This window comes from Alligator mississippiensis, chromosome 5, assembly GCF_030867095.1.
Source record: "Alligator mississippiensis isolate rAllMis1 chromosome 5, rAllMis1, whole genome shotgun sequence".
Classification (NCBI taxonomy): Eukaryota; Metazoa; Chordata; order Crocodylia; family Alligatoridae; genus Alligator; species Alligator mississippiensis.
Window position 1 is genome coordinate 138,354,589 of NC_081828.1, and position 22,704 is coordinate 138,377,292.

At 41.8% G+C, this 22,704-nt stretch overlaps 1 protein-coding gene across 2 annotated transcripts in view; it reads right to left on the reverse strand.

The window, feature by feature from the left end:
• The window catches only part of DNAJC13 (DnaJ heat shock protein family (Hsp40) member C13), an 82,248-nt gene extending 66,889 nt beyond the window's left edge, over positions 1 to 15,359 (reverse strand). For both annotated transcript variants that reach the window (XM_059728783.1, XM_059728782.1), the window contains exons 1-2: positions 15,188 to 15,359; positions 7,359 to 7,439 (exon numbers count right to left, since the gene is read on the reverse strand). In XM_059728783.1, the coding sequence (XP_059584766.1) occupies positions 7,359 to 7,426 (68 nt within the window). In that variant the 5' untranslated portion in view covers positions 7,427 to 7,439; positions 15,188 to 15,359. The remainder of the gene's footprint in view (positions 1 to 7,358; positions 7,440 to 15,187) is intronic.
• Positions 15,360 to 22,704: the final 7,345 nt, after the last annotated feature.

Genomic DNA, 22,704 nt, shown 5'->3' on the forward strand with positions numbered 1-22,704 from the left:
TGTTTTCAAGTATAAATATGCCATTTAGCCTATAAAATGCTAGAGTGCCTACACAGAAAAGTACATTAGTTAGGTGGCACAGACAGTTATCATATTCCAATTCAGGCATACCTGCAAAAGCAGCTGGTAAATCAAAAGCTGGTGTAGCATTTCAAACTCTGGCTTCTAGTACTCAGCCACTTTCTTTCACTACCAACTCTGTGTTTGCGCATGCATTTCCCCTTTTGCCACCTCTTCTTATTCATTGTTAGAACACACACCCCTAGTATTTAAAAATGTTTCCAGTTTCAGTAAAAAGTAAAAACTTTTTACTGTTTTCAAAAGCCAGCTTCAACCCCTTCTAAAAATAAGGTGTAGAAAAAAAAAAAAAAAAAAGAAGAGGGCAGCTGGGAATTTGTAACCATAGCCATTTATGGAAAATGAGAACTTCTTGAGTGAGCTCTAAGGACTTCCCTTTTAGGTCATATGGATTTGTCATAATAAAAATCTAAAGGCTTACTCAACTCACTGTACCTATCCCACCCCCAAACACTAAGTCAATTAAGTTTCCACTATGAAAAGGTTACTGCTGTCAGAGAACAAGTAGTATATATTATCCAGGAATACCAAGTGGTCCCCTCCACCCTCATCCTAGCCAAATAGATAAGAGATCAGAAACTGGTTTCAAATCTGTAACAATAGAAGTTCAGTGCACATGAATTAGTTTCAAAATGGCTGAAACTGGTTTAAGATAAACCTGGTTGGATGTAGCATCACACAGAACTGATCTGGGTCAAATCAGTTTATTGAACTTCTGTCCCAGATCCCTTCCTGGTTCAAGTTAAAGATCAGTCCCCCAGCATGCTTTCTAGCCCTGGGCTTGGCTGTGCCATCTGCTCTAACAAAGAAGGGTTGAGGGGATTGCAAACCCCAGATAGGGTCTGGAGCCAGGGAGGGAGATTAAAATATGCCTTCCCTACACAAACTTCCTGCTGGCTACGACTCTGGGCTGCAAGTCCCAGAGGCACCTGGAAGCAGAAAAAGTCCTGCTGCTCCGAGTCCAGACAGACAGACAAGCCATGCTAGCTACATGTCAGACAGTTGTGCTCTAGCACCCCCTGGCTTCTGGCCTGAGTCACTGCAGGCATGTGGCTGCATTTCCTGAGTCAAAAGTGTGTGTCTAGGATGTTTGTCAGTTCAATCAGTGCAGCTTAGACTAACCTGCAAAGATTGAAAATTGAATCAGCCTTGGGATTTTTGACTGTCTGTACTTAGCCAAACAGCTTTCAAAGTGGCCAAAACCAGTTTAAGATAAGCCTAGGTGGCTAGAGTATCAGACTTAACTGATTTAGATTGAATCAGTTTGTTGAACTTCAGTGCCAGATCCCCTCCAGCTCCAAGTCAACTCAGGTCCCCCAGAATCCCAAGATTCTTTGCACCTCCCCCACAGCCTCGCCCCCTCTCCTTGCTGGGTGGGGCAGTCTAGCCTTAGCCCAAGCTGTCTGCTCCAGCAAAGCAGGGAGGTGTGCTCTAGTACCCCCTGACTTCTGGCCTGAGCTACCGTAGGCATGTGGCTGCATTTTCAGAGTCAAAAGTAAATGTCTCTTCACTTGCTTATCAGTTCAATCTATGCAGCTTAGCTTAAATTTGTGAAGATTGAATCAATTCAGCCTTGGGCTTTTAGGCCAAGTACAGACAGTAAAAAAAAAAAAAAAAAAAGTGTATTACGAAAGTGAAAGAACAATTAATGTTTCTACAAGAGTGGTTGTAAGGAACCAAGAAACCTGCCTGAATCAGTTTGATAAATGCTACTTCACAGATCAGCTCTTAAGTTACCCAACAAGCCCTATTATCAGTATTGCAGGGCAGTTCCTCAGGACTATACTGCCTACAACATCAGTAGGGCCAGGGCTTCACTTCACAGTATTTTAAGCCAGGAGGTTTGCCTACCCATGGGCAAGGACCCACCCATGACCGTTTCACCAGGACCACCTGGTACTACACCCTGAAAGGGTTTTCCCTGCCAGAGATTCTGATTAATGCAACTGAGCTGCAAAAGCCATCATTAATGTCTCACTTGAGACATAATAGAAAGATCCAAAAATATACCTCTTGTATCCTTAGGAAAGCTTCCCTGACCTATCCATGGTTCGAGTTTATTTTATTCCCCATTTCTTGAGATGGTAGCTTGCCCTGCTTGAAGCATGTTTCCTCCCATGACTCACTTACATGCTTATCAGCTTTATTCCATTGACATGGCCTGCCCAAAAAGATCTCCAAGCTCACCCCCAAAGCCTCCTGTAAAAGGGAAAGCCAAGGTGCCAGTTTCTTTAAAACACCAGTCAGTCATTGTGACTATGTACTTGGCAAACATGTTAGAGGAATATACACTTATCTTTATACCTTACTTTTCCTTTGCTTAAAGTGTATAAAACAAGTGAGCTGAAGACAAAAATTGGAACTTCTGAACAAGGAGTCATAACCAGCAGAAGCATTTAATGTTTACTATTGTCGCCACCGAGAACCGCGGCGCAGGGTTCGGGGCTTTAGGAGCCCTAGTCGGTGGGCGGGTACTTGTGACGCTTGGAGTAGAATCAGGTGCTCAAGCGTATTGATTTAACAAATAGATTGCTTTACTTACGCTGCTCGTACAGTGCAGGTCAGAAGCTTGCTTCGGTTACAGTTGCAAAAGGTACAGGAGTCGGGCAGAAATTACAGAGTTTCTTTGGTCGGTCTGCAAATGTGTCGGGGTGTTCGAGCTGGCAGTCATCTTACATCTCGGGTGGGGGTGTGCTAGGCCCCCTTGGGTCGGAGACGGGGAGTCCTTAGTGGTTGATCAGGCCGCTAAGTTCTTCTCTAAGACACACGCGGAGTTTGCTAGGCTCCACAGCATGCTTAGAGCTCTTCACGAGGTGTGTGTGGAGTCCTCCAACTAGGGCGGAAACTGCTTCAACCTCTTATACAGCTAGCAAGCCAATCGCTGGCCACCACATGTGAATAATTTAGAACTGGCCAATTGCGGGACTCAAATTTAAATACAAATGGCAGGAACTGCCTGCAACATGCATTTCTTCTCTGCAGCTCAGAAATGCACCCTGCAAAAAGATAAGTCACTGGGCTCTGGGATTTTTCACCCGTGACCTACTTACAAAATGATTGACAGACTATGCCTTCTGTATCAAAGTATAGAATTCTCCACTGTACTATAGGCATATGAACAATGGGTTCTGACAACTATAACTATTTTTCCATTGAGCAGAACATTGTCCCAGTCAAGATCAAACGGAGGCACAATTAACCCTGACCATCAGGAGTTTTCTGGTAGGAAATGCCAGCTTCAGAATCAGTTTCCCCTACTATTATATAAAGTATGCAGGCTTTTAGGCTATGGCATAAAACTGGTGTACACAGGCTTTTGCCTCAGGGTTGTGGATGGAAAGATTCATAAATGCTAGGGTCAGAAGGGACCTCAATAGATCATCGAGTCCGACCCCCTGCATAGGCAGGAAAGAGTGCTGGGTTTAGATGACCCCAGCTAGATGCCCATCTAACCTCCTCTTGAAGACCCCCAGGGTAGGGGAGAGCACCACCTCCCTTGGAAGCCCGTTCCAGACCTTGGCCACCCTAACTGTGAAGAAGTTCTTCCTAATGTCTAGTCTAAATCTGCTCTCTGCTAGCTTGTGGCCATTGTTTCTTGTAACCCCCGGGGGCGCCTTGGTGATTAAATACTCACCAATTCCCTTCTGTGCCCCCGTGATTAACTTACAGGAAGCCACAAGGTCGCCTCTCAACCTTCTCTTGCGGAGGCTGAAGAGGTCCAGGTGCCCCAGTCTCTCCTCATAGGGCTTGGCCTGCAAGCCCTTAACCATGAGAGGGTTATATGGTCGTGGATAAGCTTCTATTAATTTCCCTAGGTCTTGTCACAATTCAAAAAACAATTTTAAGAAGTTCAGCAGTGTTTTTAAGAAGGCACAGAATTAATTTGAGTAACTTTTTTTTGGCCAATACATCACAAGATGCCACTGAAGTTTAAGACTAAAGTAGCCTTATCCATCAGAAGTTGGATTTTGCTTCCAACACTGTTCAATTAACTGTTCTATCATCAAAAAAAAAAACAAGACCGGTTATATCTACCCAAGAATGTAGAGAAGCGGCTAGAGAGCGAATAACCCGAGGCAGACATTTCCAACATGGCAGAAGTGTCCCAGCCCTTCCTCCAAGAACAACAAGTCTCAGTTACCTAAAGAATTTCAGCTATCCAAGGTAACTCAAAGCAGAAGGTATCTAGCTGTGTAAAGGTATACACAGATTAGTGTGGTGGCTAGAGGCAGCAGTTTGTATCAAAGATTGTCCACGGAACCGACTGCCTGTAAAGCTTATGTTTAGAAACAAACCAAACCAACAGATCTGTTCCACGTGACCAAAAATAAATGTTTTAATTCTGCTTCTCAAGCAATTACAGCAAGTTAGCATGCCACACAAGCCATTTTAGCATTTACCGATTTGTTACACTGTCACCTTGATCCACTGGCAATTCAAGATACGCTTCAGTTGAAGGTCAAAATGCTTGTTACAGCAGTGAAGAATATTTACCTTCTTAACTTAAAATAAAAACCAAATTATACAACAAAGGTTTTTTGTTTAAGAAGCTTGTGGTGGAGGGAGCATAAGTTTTTAAAATCAATTCATCTAGGAGACTGTATGAATGGAAGGGGAGTGGGACAGAGTGTCAACTATTCTACTTTAAAAAAAAAAAAGGTACTGCTTTTTCCTTCAAAACACCAATCCCACCTCCCACCCTTGCAAAAAGGGAAAAAAGCCATGTTAGTCTGAAGTCAAGCAGAAGGCAAGATAAGAGACAAAACTAATGGACAGTTATTCTCTGACTTGATGTTACACACTTGTCATCACCAAAAATTCCAAACTAACAGCTCTTCTAGAACAAGTCACAATTTAAATACCACCAGTGATCAGCATCTGCAAAACACACTTGGAATGAGACTTAAGTGTCATTTTTAAGTGCAACCGCTTTTGATATCCTTAAAAATCCACATGTCCTTAAAAATGCCTTTAACAATTTAAGCTTACCTTAGATGAACTGCAAATCTCAGCTGCCTCCCTATTTGGAACAACAGTTGCAGAATGTTCTGCTCAAACTGAAGTCCTGTAACAGAGCTCCAGTAGTACAGATAGAAGCTCCAGTTGCTAAATTTTGTACAAGTTGGAGTCTCACAAAACCAAGTTTAAAAAGATCTCATTTGTCAAAATTAAGAGCATTTGTTAGGCTACTAAGAGTCTAACAGAACAAGATACATGAAAACTAAAGCTAACCCTCTAACTTACTAAGCTTCTCCTCCTACCCAATTCAACTCTGCTCTGAAGTATGGAGGTACTCAAGTTCAACTATTCTTCATTCAACTCAATGTTAGACTGTTGTGATCATTCACAATGCACTATAGATTTCCTTCTTACCTATGGATGATTTCATTTTCATTCTAAATTTCAGAGGTAAGCCACTACCATTGAGGCCTGAAGGCAAAAGAAACTGGCATTTGTTGAAGTTGCAAGGGAAAGGCTGGAACTGCTCGAGCTTGAATTCGCTGGATAAAAAGGAGAGATCCAACAAGGGGTGGGAAGAAGAAGGAACTTTGAGAAAAATCTTAGCTGCCAGCCTTTCCTTGGCCTTCTTCCACAGACCCATGATATTGGTTCACTTAGGGAACCATGGTTCATCTCTTTCCTAGTGATCCCAGCCTCTACCCAAGGAGTATTGACATTATCTGGGAGTCAAAATTACCACAAGCTGTCAGGCTTCAACATTAACTGGTCTCATTGCTCATTTCCTTGCAGAGCACCAGCATAGAGACAGACTCCCCAAGTACAGACAGGAGCAACAGTATGATGCTAATTTTACATTATCCAAATTAATTTTGACAATTTAAAAAAAAACAAAACACAAGTACTAGCAACTATCTGATGAGTGACACTATGGAACAAAAACCCAGATAAATAAAAGTAGTCCCTAGACAGGTAGCAAAATTCTGTTGTAAAGATCCCCAAAATTAGGTGTGGAGGGAGCTACATACGATCTAGTCCAGCCCCCTGCTCAAGGGAGACTCATCCCTAGCTAAGCCATCCCAACTATCTAGCCTACTTTTAAAGACATCCAGGGATAGATAAATTGTAAAATCTCCAGGCAACTTGTTCCAATGCTTGAATATCCTCATAGTCAAAAAAGTTCTTCCTCATATCCAGCCTAAGTTGCTTCTGCTGTAGCTATGGCCACAGAGAAGAACCCATATCCATCCTCTTCAGGATCTTAATCCCACTACCAATTCCAAACTGAAAAAACTGCCAATCAGTTCTCCAAGGCAGAGCAGTATTTCAGGAACTCTCCTCCCCCACCGAGTTCAGGAAAAAGTCTTATGTTGTCCCAAAGCATAGAGAGACAGCTAGTTCTCTAAACCTACTTATTCCACAGTACTGTTATAATTTAAAAGTTGAAAAATGGAAACTACTGCCATCACAATGCGTGTACAAGTACAGGGGGGGAGGAGGGGACAGACTTACGCCTTAAAGACAAAAAACAAACAAACCAAAACGGTTTCCCAAAAAGCTACTAACGTTCTCACTTGAAACTTGGTACGCTGAAGAACATCAGTTCAAATAGAGTTTAGGTGGAAATTTGAAAACATCACTTACTGAAGTTGCAAGCATCTCCAAGCATTTAAGTATACAGCATGAGCTAGGTAAAGTACATGACAGCTTTGCATTTAAGAGGTTTGTGTTAAAGGACTTTGATTTTTTTTTTTAATCTGGTACTACCACAGTGGAAGACTGAAAGAGACTTTCCCCAGAGAATATGGGGGTGGCACAGCACACAGGTACTGAGTGATGTCTGCAACAAGTCAGACCAGGTCTTTCCAGAATTAAAGAATCTTGAAGAATAGTTCAGTCAGACTTGCATTGTGTAATAAATTAGATACACACAAGTGGCTTGTCTCTTCAATACACATTTGTGCTTACAAATAAAAGCTCTTCCTACATATTTAGTAACAGTCAGAGATTAAACATTTTCATAGCAAGAGCAATTAGACCAAGTTCCATAACCTTACTGGCAGCTCACTTTTTCCTAGTCAAATGGACTAATCCAACCTGTTATTGAAGTAGAGAGGAATCTAGTTATGAAAGATTTGAGAGGGCAGGCTGGACAGGTGGTTTTATCATCAGGAACTGACACATGCCTTCAAGCATTTGTTACACCAGAAAGAGAACTCTGAAGTTATGCATTATTCAGACCAAAAAACAGAGTGAGAATTTTAAAGACATGACAGTAGCATACATTGCTATGAAACAAGAATAGATTTAAAACTACTTACTTTCCTCTCCATGAATGTTTTGTTGTGTAGAAACAAGCCAGATCTTTATTCTCCCTGATTATGTTCATTTTGTGCCAAGACCTGAAACAAAATAGACTTCCGGTTAGTACTTATGATCTTGATTTAAATAATCATCTTGTTACTAACCATCAGTATGCTCCAAGATGAGTTTCTTTATCTTAGAGATAAGACAGTTGAACATTTAAAGTTTTGCCTGAGATAGAATGTTGTTTAAGTTTAGTGAATTCAGAGAATAAAAGAAGTTTCTCTTCACTGACGGAGATTAAATATTCCTTGCTTTTTCTTGTCAGGATATTATAGGCTGGCAACATCTTGTTATTCCCATCTGCTTGATATCAGGATTACTAGGTATGCATTCTTTTCTATAGAACTTTTTTTGTTTAACAACACCCCCCGCAAAGGAAGTTGAAAGTTAGCGCAGTTTTCAGAAGATTGAGTAAAGCTGGTACTAGTATCCCTCTCACAGATTTCCTTAAAGGCCTAAATTAGATAACAGTCTGGTTATATCTGTAATATCACATGGCTATGAAACAGTAGGCTAGAACAGGCAGTTGAAGCCTTTTGCAACTAAACTGAGTTCCCACCTCCGGTAACAAGTCTTGCTACAAGCGTTTGGGGGGAAAGGAGCCAGATTTATTAAAGTCTGTACTATTTTTACCAATCTGAACATATTTGATGTTAAAACCGCTAAAAAAAAAAAAAAAAAAAAAATTAGAGCAAGTTTAGTGATATCTGTGAGCTGGCCAAATTAAATATTACATTTGCTCTTCAAGTACTTGCTGAACTAAAGTTAAATCTACCAGTCATAGATATGCCAACTATTAGGCATCACCACAGTATTATGGAGATACTGGACACGGTAAGCATCTTTTCACCGATACAAACAAACAAACAAACAAACAAACAAAACTTTGTAGCCAACAAGTGAAATCAGGTTTAAAAGCTGCAGTAAACCAGAAGCATTCTGATTTTACTGCATTTGAGTTCTCTTTCATTGTAGTTTTACCTAGGGATGCCCAGACTCAACCAGCTAAATACAAACTGCAGAAGTAAAATGTCTCGCTTTGAAAAAAAAGTTTGAGCCAATTGTATCCCCATACCTGCGGTTCCAAACTGTTTCCTTCTGCAACACAAAAACCCTTATGTCTTAATAAGAGAAATATGCATAAAATAGATATGTTACTCAACTGAAAGTGCACCAATGCAATTCAGCCCAATTTGCCTAGATTATGTATGCAGATGTTAGAAGTAAATGCAATATTAAGCACTGCAAAGTAGGGGTTTTTTGGTAGTAAGGAACAATCCATCGCATCCAAATGCATGAGACAAAAGATACTCCTTGTCTTCATTAGTTCCCTTCTCAATTCCTCATTTTCTTGTCATCCTTCAGTTATTATTGGTTTAGATTAGGAGGCACCAGGTAGGAGAGGGCAATCCTATGTATTTTCAAATTGAATACACAAGATATTCTGTAGCCATGATTGTAAATTGCATGGGACAACTCGTTACAAAAGTAAACTAAGGTAGGGTCACAATTTAAGTGGGGTAAACTATACTACACTTACCATAGGTCAAGTGTATGACATAGTAACTAGTCTGGTGGGTTTACAGCCTATTTTGCCCCACAATAAAAACTTGCTCTCGCCTAAATTTAGAGGCGTATCCTTTTAGGAGACTGAAAAAAGAATATTAAAGTGTACCTGAGATACAAACAAGGTGGACTAATATTCAGGTCTGCTAGATAGCTAAAACCCAAACAGGATCAGTACTGCAGTATAATTAAAAGGTAGATTCTGAACTAAACCAGCAATGTTCCATTCACAACTCCCATTGATATTAACAGAGTACAGCATTATACATCAAGTTGATGCACCCCTGGCAATTTGTGTAGCCCAAAAAGCTCTTGTTTACCGAATAAGAAATTCTGACTACTTCAGAAGTACAGCTTAAGAAACTAATAGTTCTTGAAACTGCTCCTGGACAATTCTTAATACACATTTTTGTATTCAAGCATCCTTTGACAACACTAATGAAAGTCAGGATATGAGAAGTGAAAGATGAGTTAGTGAACTGAAGACTGACAGTCACAATTCATTTAGACTTTTCTGGTTAATGTCTCAGCATGCTACAACTTGAATATTGTGCTTTTTGTCATTTTAAATGAAAGCAAGAAAAACAGCCATGAATTGCCAATATGGATGTTCCCTACTAGGTTAGTTTTTGTTATTTTTAATTGCACCCAAGTACTAGAACAGTTCTTTGGAGACAAGGAGCCTTTTTCATAGCAACCAGCTCCCTAAGTTAGAAGAGGTACCTCTACATCAGCTACAACTCCAAAGTAAGACCATTTGGCTATAATACAGCTAAATTACTTGTCAAGTTGCCCTTTAAATGAAAAAGTCAGAGCTACTTAAGCTACATGATGTTAAGCTTTCAAGCTTTATTTAGTGCTTCAAGATAGGATTTCCACTGCATAGGCTAGCCATGAAGACACAGTAATCCAAGATTCAGCAATAAGCGAGATTCACGTACATCTTCCCTAAAGCTTGAACACAAGACTAGTACAATAGCCTAGTGTTCTGAACCACTATCCACAAATCCAGCATTCATTTCCAAATTTTCCCTGCTGGCTCAGCAACTGCTAGGAGAGAAGCTGTAGCACATGTGACTGGACAAAAAGCTCTTTGGAAAAACAGCATCTTATCAAGAAATAATCTGGAACAGCTGCAGCCAGAACATGGGTATCTTCCCTACCTTACAAGATAACCTGGGTACCTTAATCTTCAATAAACCTACCCTACAATTCTAATCATGGGGGGAAGAGTCAAAGCATCCGAGACAGTTTTGCTAAATCAGAATAGCTCAACTAAGATATATGACTCAGAAACTATATTAAACAAATATCTGTATTTTGATTAACTTTCTCTTTCCTGGGTAGGCTACCATTAAGCACATGCCTGCAGAGCTGCCATACATAGTAGTCTCCACAAGACTGTTGTCATTACTACTACCACCTGGTCTTCCTGCCCAATATCTAGTAGTTTAAGATGTAGCAGGTGAATGGTTCAGTTGGTCATTTTAAGCTCTGAGCCAGATGCAATCCTTCCCTAAGCTCCTATAATGCCTGATCACAACTAAACTTTTTCAACACTATTGTAATGCATCCAAAACTAACCAAGATGACTTGTTCATGCTGTAGGCCAGAAAACTACAGATACTGTTCAGTGTTACTAGGTAGTATAACTATGGCTTATACCATCTTCATAGCTTAGAAGATGGTAGATAGATTTTTTTTTTTTTTTATGCACGCAAAAGTCATTTACTAAAGGATTGGAGCTTGCCCAATTTGTAGTTGTGGGGTAGAAGTTTCCATCTAACAGCCCACTACTGCTGCTCTTCCATGTGGCCGGGGTACTGGAGGGGAGAACATGGGTGACAGGATAGATCTGTACCACCAATTTCCTGTATCCTACTGGGGCTATGCAGGCTATTGTCTGCCAACTCCTGATGCAATTAAAAATATAATCTTTCAAATCTTATAAGCCATCTCATAGAATTTAGACTAGCTTGCCAGAAGACAGAGGAAGTTTAGCAATACCTTCAGTTGATCAACTGTACATCACGAATAAGCGAGGGTGCTGGAAGCAATACCTACGTTTCCCATGCATCACATGCAGCATGTTAGGATGCATGTATTTAGTTAGTTCAGTGTGCCTTCTTACATCACTAGAGCTGTGGAACCAAGGCCAGGCAAACATAAAACAGAGCACACATCTTTTACCTTGACTAGTGGGTTACCCCATACAAGCAATATTTAGCATTAACTCCCTATTTCGCTCTTGCAATACTTTATCTTCATGTGCCTACAGAGACCAAAAATGAATGTTCTTGTTAGTCCCTATTTTAGGCAAGAAAGCCAGCTGATACCTAGCATCTAATACCATAATCAGAAACTAAGGCCTGAATCCTGTAAGTACTTAAGCATCAGTACTTTGCACACAGTACTGTGACCGAGTTCACAGATAGTGCTCTTAAACATGAAGTTATTCAGGAACCAAGCAGCATTCTCCTTTGCAGAACCAGGCACTCTGAAGTGCAGAAGACCAAGAGAGTAGGAACACATTGGTCAAAAATTGAGAGTGTGCAATTGGGTCTTCCTATACTAGTAGCTCTTACTGATCAACTAAACATTACACACCAACTCAGATGGGGCTTCAAAGAATAAGATGGTCCTTTCCAAAAAAGCCCTAAAATCTAAGTCAGAAATTCTCAGCCAGGATGCTGCACAATATTAGTAGCACTCTTGGGTGTGCAAACACTTACACACAAGTCACAAAATGAACTAAAAAAATTTCATTTTTTTAAGCCTCTTGTGTAAAGAGCAGCAGAAACCAAAAGCTAGCATTTTCCAGAGTGCCCTGAGTCTACAGAAAGTTGACAGTCACTGATCTGAACAGATAAGACACCATGAAGAAGGAAACCACAACCGGAACCAACATTGATTGAGGGGTCATGCTAGTAACAAGATTTTTTGGTTGGGTTCTTTGTATGCAAGCATTACGTAATTATTTGGGGGGAAAAAAAGCAAAGTAGACCTAGTCTAAGACAACAAAATGAAAGACAAAGGAGTTAGAACTAGAGAGTGACAGTAAGCATGATGTGGAAGACTGAGGACAGGAGGGAGCATAGCTTGGAAATCAAGTGGAAAGAGGTTGAACTAAAGCTACTAGAAGGGGGATAAGAAAGAACGAAAAGAGAAAAAAAAAAAAAAAGACAACCAAACTTAAAAAAGAAAAGAAGGTGAGTAGGGGCATTTTGATTCCACATGTATTAGCTCTCTACAGCTAACAGGGATTAGAACAAGGTAACACATCTTGTGACTCTGGTTCAAGTTACAAGGGTGTCAAAACACAAATACAAGTTCCATTCCATAAAGTTGATGCTTGTTTGTAGGCCTGGCACCACACACACAGTGGGCCCCTAACCTGTTGGTGGCCCATGGCCAGCAGAGCAAGTACCATTCTTTAAACAATATCACACTTGGCTCTCCCTGTCACCATTTCCTCGGCTGCAATCAAGAGGAAAAAAGTCTAGTGGGAAATATGCCCTGCACAAGACATGTGCTGAAGACCTACGACTTAAATCCATATTTTACCCTACAAAGAACTAAATCCAAGTGGAAAATTAACAGGTCTCAAGCCATATGTTCAAAAGATGACCTTAAAACAGAAGGGGGGGGGGTTTGCTTTGGGTATTTTTCCTTCTTGATGGTCTCCTAACTGCATAAAAGAAATGAATACAAGACTTTGAAAAAGTTACAGAATTCCATTTCACAGCCTATTATATACAAAAAGAGTTCCACTTTGTACAAGAGACAAGCTTCATTTCAGCAGTTTCATTAAGCATTACCTAAGCTAATACTTTCCCTATAGCACATTTCTCAACTTTGAATAGACGCATTGAAATATTGTAGTATTCTAGTTTTGAGACGATACAAAAAGCTGCTTATAGGATTACTGGTCATCTTATGATGGCCTTGGTGGGGTCACACCACTAAAAAACAACCTCCCCCCCCAAAAAAAACACCCCACTACACAAGCAGCATGCCCAGAAAATTCATGTCTATCTTATTTTTACTGTATGCAGTTTGAGCAGTTACCAACAGAACAAGATGGTTCTGCTTTTTAAAAAAAATTCATAAGTATGTTTTTTAAAAGAAATACTTACTTAAAGTTCAGTTGCTTGAGGCCTGATGAAGTTGGGCTTTTTTTTTTTTTGGAAGGGGGGGGGGGTTTCCAATGGGGAAGAGCTGAAGAATTATGATCCAAGACATTTGAAATAACATTAATATCCTGCAAGTTCAGATTTCAAGCAAAAATGCTTGAAGTCTGATTCAATCTCTCAAGACAAGTATGTATAAAGGAAACCATGATGTACAATGTGTCACCAGAAGAAGCCAGTCATATATACAAGATATTACCAAAAAAAAGAAATCCCTCCCAAAAAAAACAGTTGTTTCATGGAAGAAAAAGTAAAGAGGGATAAGACTATACAAAGTGAAGAGTATTTCCAAACTTCTTTTAGTGGAGGAAGTTTACTTTTTTGAATATTTAAGGATTCAACTTTAGTTGCAAGTGGGTTTGTTTGTTTCGGTTTTTTTAAATAGGCAAAAAAAAAAAAAAAAAAGTTATATTTGCTTTTAGCCTAGAAGCATCAGTGGTGAGGTTGGTTAGCATTTAGTTTTCCACAGCACACAGGGATTAGAACAAGATATATGTTAATGGGCTCAGCCAGATGACAGAATAGAAATGTAGCATTTTAAAAGTTATACAGGGGTGTAGGTTGTAGCCGTGTTGGCCTAAGGACATAGGCAGACAAGGTTTCTTGAGTGAATCTGATATCTTTTATTAGACCAACCCAAATAGTTGGAAAATAGTTATTAAGCAAGCTTTTGGGTTCACAAGCTTGCTTAATAACTATTTTCCAACTATTTGGGTTGGTCTAATAAAAAAAAATATCAGATTCACCCAAGGAACCTTGTCTGAAGTTATGCAGCATTTGTTATAACAGTCTCAGTTGTGGAATACTGACACCCTACATGTTCTTTCAATTCAAGAATGGAAAGAGTGTCATCCCTTGGGAATTTCTTCCCCCTTTCAATTTTACAGCTCTACCCACTACTGAAGGAAAGAAAAAGGAAGGAATCACCGATTTACTTTCTTCAGAAAGTAAGACGAAAGCTTTGCATTCAAAAGCTTGTCCAACTCTACCACAGCTATACAGCTGGTCCACTACAAAATATCAACCAAAACATCCTTGCCTCTTGCATAATTCCTGGGCCAATCACAGCTGCAATATTACTAAACACTACCAGTTAGCCCCTACACCCTCTTTTTTTTGAATTCATATATAAAGAGAGAAGCAGCAGATAAACAGCCTTGAACAACCACATGGAAAACAGAAACAAGCCAGTGCCTGCTGCACCACAATACTCCAGCTCCCAAAATAAAAGGACGTAAAGCCTTAAACTTAACTGGGGGTCGAGATCAACAAGACCTGTTAGTGCTCAGCCTTGGGGAGCTGAATGCCACTTGCCCCTCTAGGGTTGTTTCTTGTAGCGCTTAAGACACTGGCAGGCAAGGTTCTTTTGTAGATGTGATATCTTTTATTAGACCAACTCAATAGTTAAAAAAGAAGTCTTTGCACACCTTTGGGCACAAACACCCTTCTCCAGGCACAGGGCGACTTTCCCTATGCCTGAGGAAGGGCATTTGTGCCCACAAGCTGGCAAAGGACAACTTGTCCCTCTAAGAAGCTGGCTGAGTAACTACTTAGCATGCCAGAGTCTTGCTCCAAATGTCTCCACCAACTGAGAAGGCTCCAAGCCACATGTCTCACTAGCAGGCAAGACTCTTTTGGTGGCTACTTAACATTTACTCAGGGGGCTGTTTCTGCAACCCTCAGTAGCAGTGTTGGACTCCGGGTAGGGAAAGGAGAGGAGCGCAACCCAGGCACCTCAGGTTCCCGCTGCTTCAAGAAGTGCCAGCTCCTTCGGCAGAGGGCTCCGAGGCGCATCTGGGGTCTGACCCTGCCGCTTTGGTTCTTTACACCTCCTCTGGCTCTTCACGCCCTCCAGGGGCCACAGCTCTGCCTCCAACGTCCCGACCAGCGGGGAAGGCAAAGGAAAGCAGCAGAGCCCGCCGGCGGGCAGTGGCGAAGCGCAGCGGGCGGGGAGCACCACGGGGACCCCGTGGCCCCCCTCGCAGCCCTGAGCCGCTCCCGGGCGAGGGCGGGGAAACGAGGCTCACCTGGCCGGGAGCTCCGCTGCCCAGGCTCCCGGCGGCAGTGACGGCCAAGAGCAGATCCAGTCACAACCACGGCTCCGGCTGCCGCCGCCTCGCGAAGCGGCGCCTTCGCTGCACCCCAAGTCCCTCAGAGCCTGGCCGTGGAGGCCGCCATCTTGACTCAGGCAGGCAGACCGCCTTCTATACGCATGCGCCGGCCAGGCCCGGCCTGTCACGAGACCCGCTCAGCTGACTCCCTCCCCCCTTCCTGAAGGGGCACGGCCCTGCCCCCTGAGAGCTGCGCGCATGCGCGAGTCGGAGCGGCTTTCTTCCCGGCGTGGGCGGGTTCTCAGTGAGGGGGCGGGGCCTGTGGAGAGCTTGGGGTGGGCGGGGCTTGAGGCGTGGCAGGCGGGGGCGGTACTCGTAAAGCTGTGGAGCCGTGCGAAGGTGGGAGGAATTGGTGTGGGGTGTAATTAGGCGACCTGGAGGCTGAGGGAAGAGTTTGAAAACAGGGGCAAGGTGGCGTCCTAGGGAGGTGACCTGAGGAGGACTATGTAAGAGAGAAAGACACCAAGTCAGTCCCAAGGGGTGGTTGTGTGGTGACTCCTGGTTGTGGGGCTCATGCAGTGAGGAAACGGGCAGGAGGAGAGAGGATAAGAGCCAGAGAAAGAGGATGAGGCTGGATAAAGGAGGCAGAGGGATGAAGGGGATGGCAGCAAGATGAGGCAGGGAAGCAGAAGCAGGAAGGAAGGATGAGCCAGGGAGGGAGCAGGCCTTTGTGATGTGCATTGGGGGTGGGGCCAATGCCCACCCAGTAAAGCTAAAAGCTCCTGCCCTTTAATATGGGGGAGTGCTAAATGCACATCATGTGATTAGTGCAGACAACTAAACAAGACAACAGGGATGGGAGTGACAATCAAAGGTTCAAAACGGGCACACCAAGAAGGGACACTGCACAGACCCTGCCAGGCAGTGCCCACTGGCCCTGGAATAAGTCCAGGGAGGCAGTGGACACTGGCCGGTGAAACTCTGTCCAGAGGTCTGAACCCAGGGATAGGAAAATGGCCTTGTATTCCCCAGGGGTCCCTCAGCTAAAAGAGTCCCGCAGTCCCCTACTTTCTTCCGGGTCAGTAGCTTGCTAGCTTACCAGGGCCAGGTATAGGTTGACCAGGAGGTCCCAGGACTTGGGCTGTGGATGGGGAGTGCAGAAGCGAAAAGGTGCAGGGAGTAGTGCAGCCAAATCCTGAAGGAGGCAGTGAAGGAGCTATTGCCTAGGGCACTCCAGGTAGGTGTGTGCCAGAGTCTCCGTCTGCTCGCAGAAGGGCAGGTGGCAGGGGAGTCTGTGAAGTGTGCTGGATGCATGCCTGTGGAGACAGTTCATGGAGGAGCTGCCAGCTGAGATCCCCAGTGGTTTGCAGGATCAGGGTGGTGTATAGGCTCATCCACCAGGGACCCACATCCTCAGAGAGGGTGTCCTGCCACTTGATGTCCTGGAGAGAATCAGGAAACCACTTCTGCTGGGTAACACTTTTTTACCAGCTGACATAGGACACTTTCCTCACTTTAAACCCTCTTCCTGTTGGGTTACAGATGCATTTAGGTGTAAAGGGAAAGGGTGTTAGTGGTATATTAAGCCAATGTCTCATGGAGAGAACAGTCCTGAAAATGTGGATGGCAAAGATACAGACTTGCCTTCCTGACATTAAAACAGTTCAGTATTATCTGAAGGCTTTTAAATACGTACTCCAGGAGTGGGAGGGGTGGGAGGCACTTTAATAGTGCAACTCTGGGACACTGATACACAAGACACAGGAGACTGCTGGAGCATGGTAATTGCTACACTCCAGCAGACTTGATTGAGTCTGCTTGACACACTGGAATTCCAGTGCATCAGAGCAGCCTCCCTGCTCATGTATAAGCACCCTGAGAGCTCCCAAGCGTTGAAAATATTAGCTTGTACCATACACAACAGGTTATTTTCTTCAGCTGTTGCATGATCTTTTTTCTGGGCATTATACTGCATTTTGGATACTCTAACTGATTTTTTTTTAAGGCTGCGTGGCAAGTTTAGGCCTCACAAATGTATTTGTTATAACCTTCAGTCTAAGTCATTTAAAAAAAAATACGGCAGTAAAGAAAACACCAGGTATGAAATCCAGGCTCCCCTATAGTCAAATGGAAGTTTGCTTCTGAACTTAGTGGAACTAGGATTTCACTGCAGGCTGTCGCAGTCATTTAGGCTAGGGACAGACATTACGTATAAACCAGTTTAAGTGATCAGAAACTGGTTTAAACCTGTAATAGAACAGACATCCAGTGCATGTAAACCAGTTTGAAAATGGCTGAAACCAATTTGAGATAAACTTGATTGAATGTAGTATCAGATTTAACTGACTTAGGTCAAAACTGTTAATGCAGTGTTTGTCCCAGACCCCTTTCTGGTTTAAGTTCAGCCAGAGTTCCCTAGGCTCTCAGATGCTTTGCAGCCCTGGATGGGGCTCTCCTCTCTACTCTAGTCCAGCAGGACTGCCCCCCCCTGCTCCTTGGCTGGAGCTTCAGCAGAGACTGCAGGTACAGCAACATCTGCCTGGCTTCTTCCTGCTCACTCACCCCACCCTCCACCACTCCCTGCTCAAGTAGGGATTCCCCTCCAGAGCATGGACTGCAGCCAGCATGTGTTATGCTAGCTAATGCTGAGAGTTGTCTGTGCAAGGCAGACAGGACAAAGGCAGACAAGACAGTCCTTAGGGCTTTTTGGAGCTAATCAACAGGTAGCTGATAATGTCCCTCTGTTCCTTCCTTGGAAAAAGGTTGTTTAAGAAGAGCTTGAACTAATAGAGGCTTTTGTTTTCTGATGGGGTACTAAATGCTGTCAACTCCCTGTGTAACTCCCTTCTGTGTAACTAAATGCTGTGCAACTCCCTGCTGGCTCCCTCGCTGGTCAGGAGAAGTGAGGGAGAGGGGAGGGGAAACTCCTCCCTAGTCAGAGCATCCTGCCCAGGTCTGGCCACACCCCCTCAGCTCAGCACTTGGGAAGAGAAGGGAAAGGAGGGCTGCTCAAGAACCCCGCCAGCTTCTAGCCTGAGCCACTGTAGGCATGTGCCTGCATTTCTTCAGTTCAGATGGGATGTCTGTACAGTTACGAACCGGCTTAGCCTAGCCAGGTTAGACTAACCTGCAAAGATTGAATCAATTCAGGCTCAGGCTTTTTGAATGTCTGCCCCCAGCCATATTTTAACAAGGTCTGAAGCCATTCTTAGATTATTAAAAACAAGAATTATAAAGCAGTAAAACAGTTTTGGTGTCTGGTTCTGGGCTAAAAAACTCATAGCCTTAACCCATACTGGAGAAATGCAACTGTCTTCATTACTTCCACATCTTACTTTTAAAAAACAATTTCAGATGTCAGATTGACCTTGTCAGTTTAAATACTGTCATTTGCACAGAAGTCAGGACATCTCCAGTCTTGCAAGCAAGTCTCTCCTTACCATCCAATTACTGGAATCCGGAAGGAATGAAGATTTCTAATCCACTGCTGAATAATTAACACTGTATAAGACTATTTCTGTGATCAGTACCTAATCTAAAAGGCTGTGCGCTCTTTTAGTATGACTAAATTTTTTCAAGTATGACACAGTCTTAGTACAGCAGAAAGCTACTGTACTTTATGTCTGCAGAAAAAACAAATAAGGTATCTTGATCATTTTTAATAACGTGACATATCAGAGTTCCACATTTTTAAAGCAGATTTACTATGCTTCACAAAAATCACAGGCCAGCTTCTGCCTGGCCTGTTTGCAGTGAGGGGAGAAGAAAAAGAGGTGTGTCTGACCTTTTACTGTCTACAATATCCTGGCAGTTTTATGCTCTAGTAGTCCAGGCAAAACAGAGACTCCTTCAACCTATATTGTCTTGTGGGCACAGCATGCTGTAAATAAAATAGAGAAGACGTGGCTCTACCTCTTCTGTTCAGCAGACCCAACTGGCTGTGCATGAGATTATTATACGTATTTGCAGGATGCAACAATGGAGTATAGAAGCTATGTACACTGAGGTAGCATGTCAGTGTTTTCCATAGGGTACTGAGACTCCGCAAAGGCCTTAGTATGGATTGTATCTACATGCAGCTCAGTATTAGTTTTGCTAACATAATTTCTTAGTTATATTTTCTTTTTTATGTTTTCTTCTTTTTTCTCCCTTTATGTTTATGTCTGTACCCAATAGTCGTGATATTTAGACACGTCGATACAGTACTACATTGCTCCTACAACTGAAATAAATCGTTAAGTGGAGATTTTCATATGGACAAGAGGAATGTGTGTGTCCAAATCCCACTGAAAGTCAAAGTAAATGGTAGACCTAACTCTTCTCCTTGACTTTAAATGTTTCTTTCCCAAATTCTGAAATTTGTGCTCACATTTCATTCCAGATGCAAAAAAAAAGTCACTTAACCTTTAAAAATCTAGTCCGTGGTGTATTATCACTGTACTTGTTTCACAAAAATGGAAATACCCACATTTTGTTACAGGCTAAATAAGCGGAGACAACTATGGTATTTGCTACTTTTATCTTCTGAAATATTAATTCAATTATAACTATAGGTTCTTACCCATGAATAGCTCTCTTCTCCTGATAGATTCATTAAATGAATTATAATTTTTAGGTACTTCCTGGTAATAACTTGATAATAAATATATCCTGGGCTAATGAGGTGAAAGATCCAGTTACTGGGTATTACTAAATTATTAACAAGCAGCATCCTCGAGTTACTGATTCATGCTAAACTGTTCTCACATTCCTACAACCTCTACTCTGTTAGCTACCATAAGGGCCCCTGCTCTGCTCAGTTACTGTTCTCAGTTCCCCATGCATATGTGCACAACAAACATTTCCACCATAGCTTCCCTCCCTCCACTGTAACTTCACATAACCTTCCCCCCTTAGTTTCCCTTCATTACCTCTTGAAAAAATAAAAGTATCAATTGTTATTCTTTGCTCTGCTGGATGAATCCAAGTGACCTTCTTAAATGAAGATGTCTTAACTATTTTATCTTCATTATTCAGTTATGCTCCCATGCCTTATTTACTGTTCACTTTTCAGACTTTTAAATGCCAAATTATTAATTTCCTAGTGAGTGCTTGCATGGTGTTTATAGTGTCTGAGTGCTTTGCAGATATCCATGAATTTATGTCCACAACCACCCATTTCTCCTAACATTAATGGTTTGAGAGTGCCATATTCACATTATTTTAATGTAGTGTTTTTGTGAATTTTTCAAATATGCTAGCTAAAGCTTTAAAATAACTAATCTCTTAAGACAAATATACTCCTTTTGTAAAGAGCAATAAATACTATGCGATTCTCTACACATTCCTTAAAGGAGTATATAGAGTCAATAGAGAAAGTAGTGTGCATTCCACTTTTATTCATTTTATTGATCTATTGGTTTCTTTCGTTCATGCTCCCACTGAGAGTAGTGTGTGCCCTGCCAGGACTAATACAGGGAGCTATAAAAAGAAACCTGCATTAAATATGATGCTTTTAACCTAAAATAAAATGTTATAATGCACCACTGTTTCCTGCCATCCCTGAAGTCATGAGCCAGGCTACACAATACTCAAAAATAAATCCAATTTTACCAAGCCATTATTCATATTTACATCAAATTATTCCAAATTATTTACTATACCATCCAGGCTAATCTCTAACAAATCTTTTTAATATGCTTAGCTATTGATCAATCATGTTTTGAAGTTTTATTCAACTTAATATCCAAGAGTTGTCATTCTTGTAATTTTAATAGTGTCATAATAAATGCTTTATTCATCCTATTAGAGCATATGAATGTTTTTCTTCCAATTTTCCACATGTTTATAACATTCATATACTCTTGTTCTCGTTTTCTACATTTAAAATTTGCTACCAGTTCAAAATGTTGTACTTAGCACTCTAGTTGAGAATTTTCCACAGAGTATAACACATATAAGGCAACTGCTAACATTATTGTTTAATTGTGTGCTCTTTTTTGTTTTATTAGACTCATGTTGATGGGAAAGAACCATTAGACTGTTTCTAATGATTCAAGGAACCTGAACTTTAGTCTAATGCTCTGAATTTATCCTTACATGACAGATTTGTGTCATACTGGTGAGTGATGCTAGAGATATGCTGCCTTTGCTGTACATGATCTGTATAAAAGTAGTGGACTTAAGCTTCCGTTGCTGGAAGGCCAACAACTTTCCTGTTAAATTAAAAGGCAAAAAACAAGTGATAATAATTTTTTTGCCTTTAAAAGATTGTTTAATAAACAAAAATGGTTATTGCTCGGTAGTTAGTTAGGCCAGCCCGATCCAGGCAGATGCAATGGCCAGAATCAAATGGGTTCCATGGAGGTGCAAAAGTTCATCCACCCTCATGTGACCATGTAATCTTAAGTATGATCTAAACAGACTATGGATTCTTATCTCATTATCTGGATTACCTTTTGTGACCCCTTTGTCCCTATGGGTTTATTAATTAGTTGCGTCTCCCAGCACTGCCCTCCCGCCTTCCTGTCTTGTATTCAGATCACTCTGTTTGAGACACTGCTCTGTGCATGTCCTTTCACAGCAACTGATGAAGTAAACTTAGGCTCATGAAAGCTCATGCTACATATCTCTGATTTAGTTAGTCTATAAGGTATGAATCTGTGTAATTAGAACCTTAGTTCAGAATATTTAGATTTCATGCACTGAATTCTTCCCTAATGTGGGACTACAGCCATAGTAGGCCCAGATTCAGCCTCTTTGCACAAATTAAATTTAGTGGTACAATGATTTTCTGGAAGGGTCTAAGGAGTGAGTGCTTAATGACCAGAAAAGGAGCCAACATTGGGCCAGTTGTGCTCAGATAATGGGCATAGCACAAACACAAGAAAGTTTGATTAGGAGTCATTAACCTAAGCTAAGGAGAGAAGACGACAAAGCAGAGGGACAGCTTAAATGATCCTTAAGGATTTTGAGAAATACTTAAAGCAACCACATACTGGTCAAAGTGGGTGGATGAGTCATCCTGTGGAAGTTTGGGTCTATTGCCGTGGATATTAGGAGAAGGAATGTAAAGATAGTAGGCCAGGAGGAGGAGAGGAAAGAGACAAAAGTAACAACATGAGAGCTTTATACTGAGCTGGACCGAGCAGATTCAGTCCCAAAAGTGAAACAGGGCATGACAAACCTCAGGATGCAAGTTTTGGAATCCCTCTACCCCATTTTGTAAAAGTATAAACTTTTTAACATCAGACATTAAAGTTCTTTGATTTAATTTTTAGTTTAATTGATTCTCCAACTACTGACTCTATGAATGTACTTTGTGGGCTAACGTTTGCTAACTCAGTGTTGGTTTGATTTGGAGTTATTGCTGTGAGCTGATCTATGGAGGACCTAAAGATGGTCTAAGCCAGCGGTGTCCAACCATGTGTCATGGGCTGTCTCTGGGCATGTGCACACATTCATGGGACCTGATCTACAGTAACGTGGGAGCTGCACTGGAAACGTGATCTAAG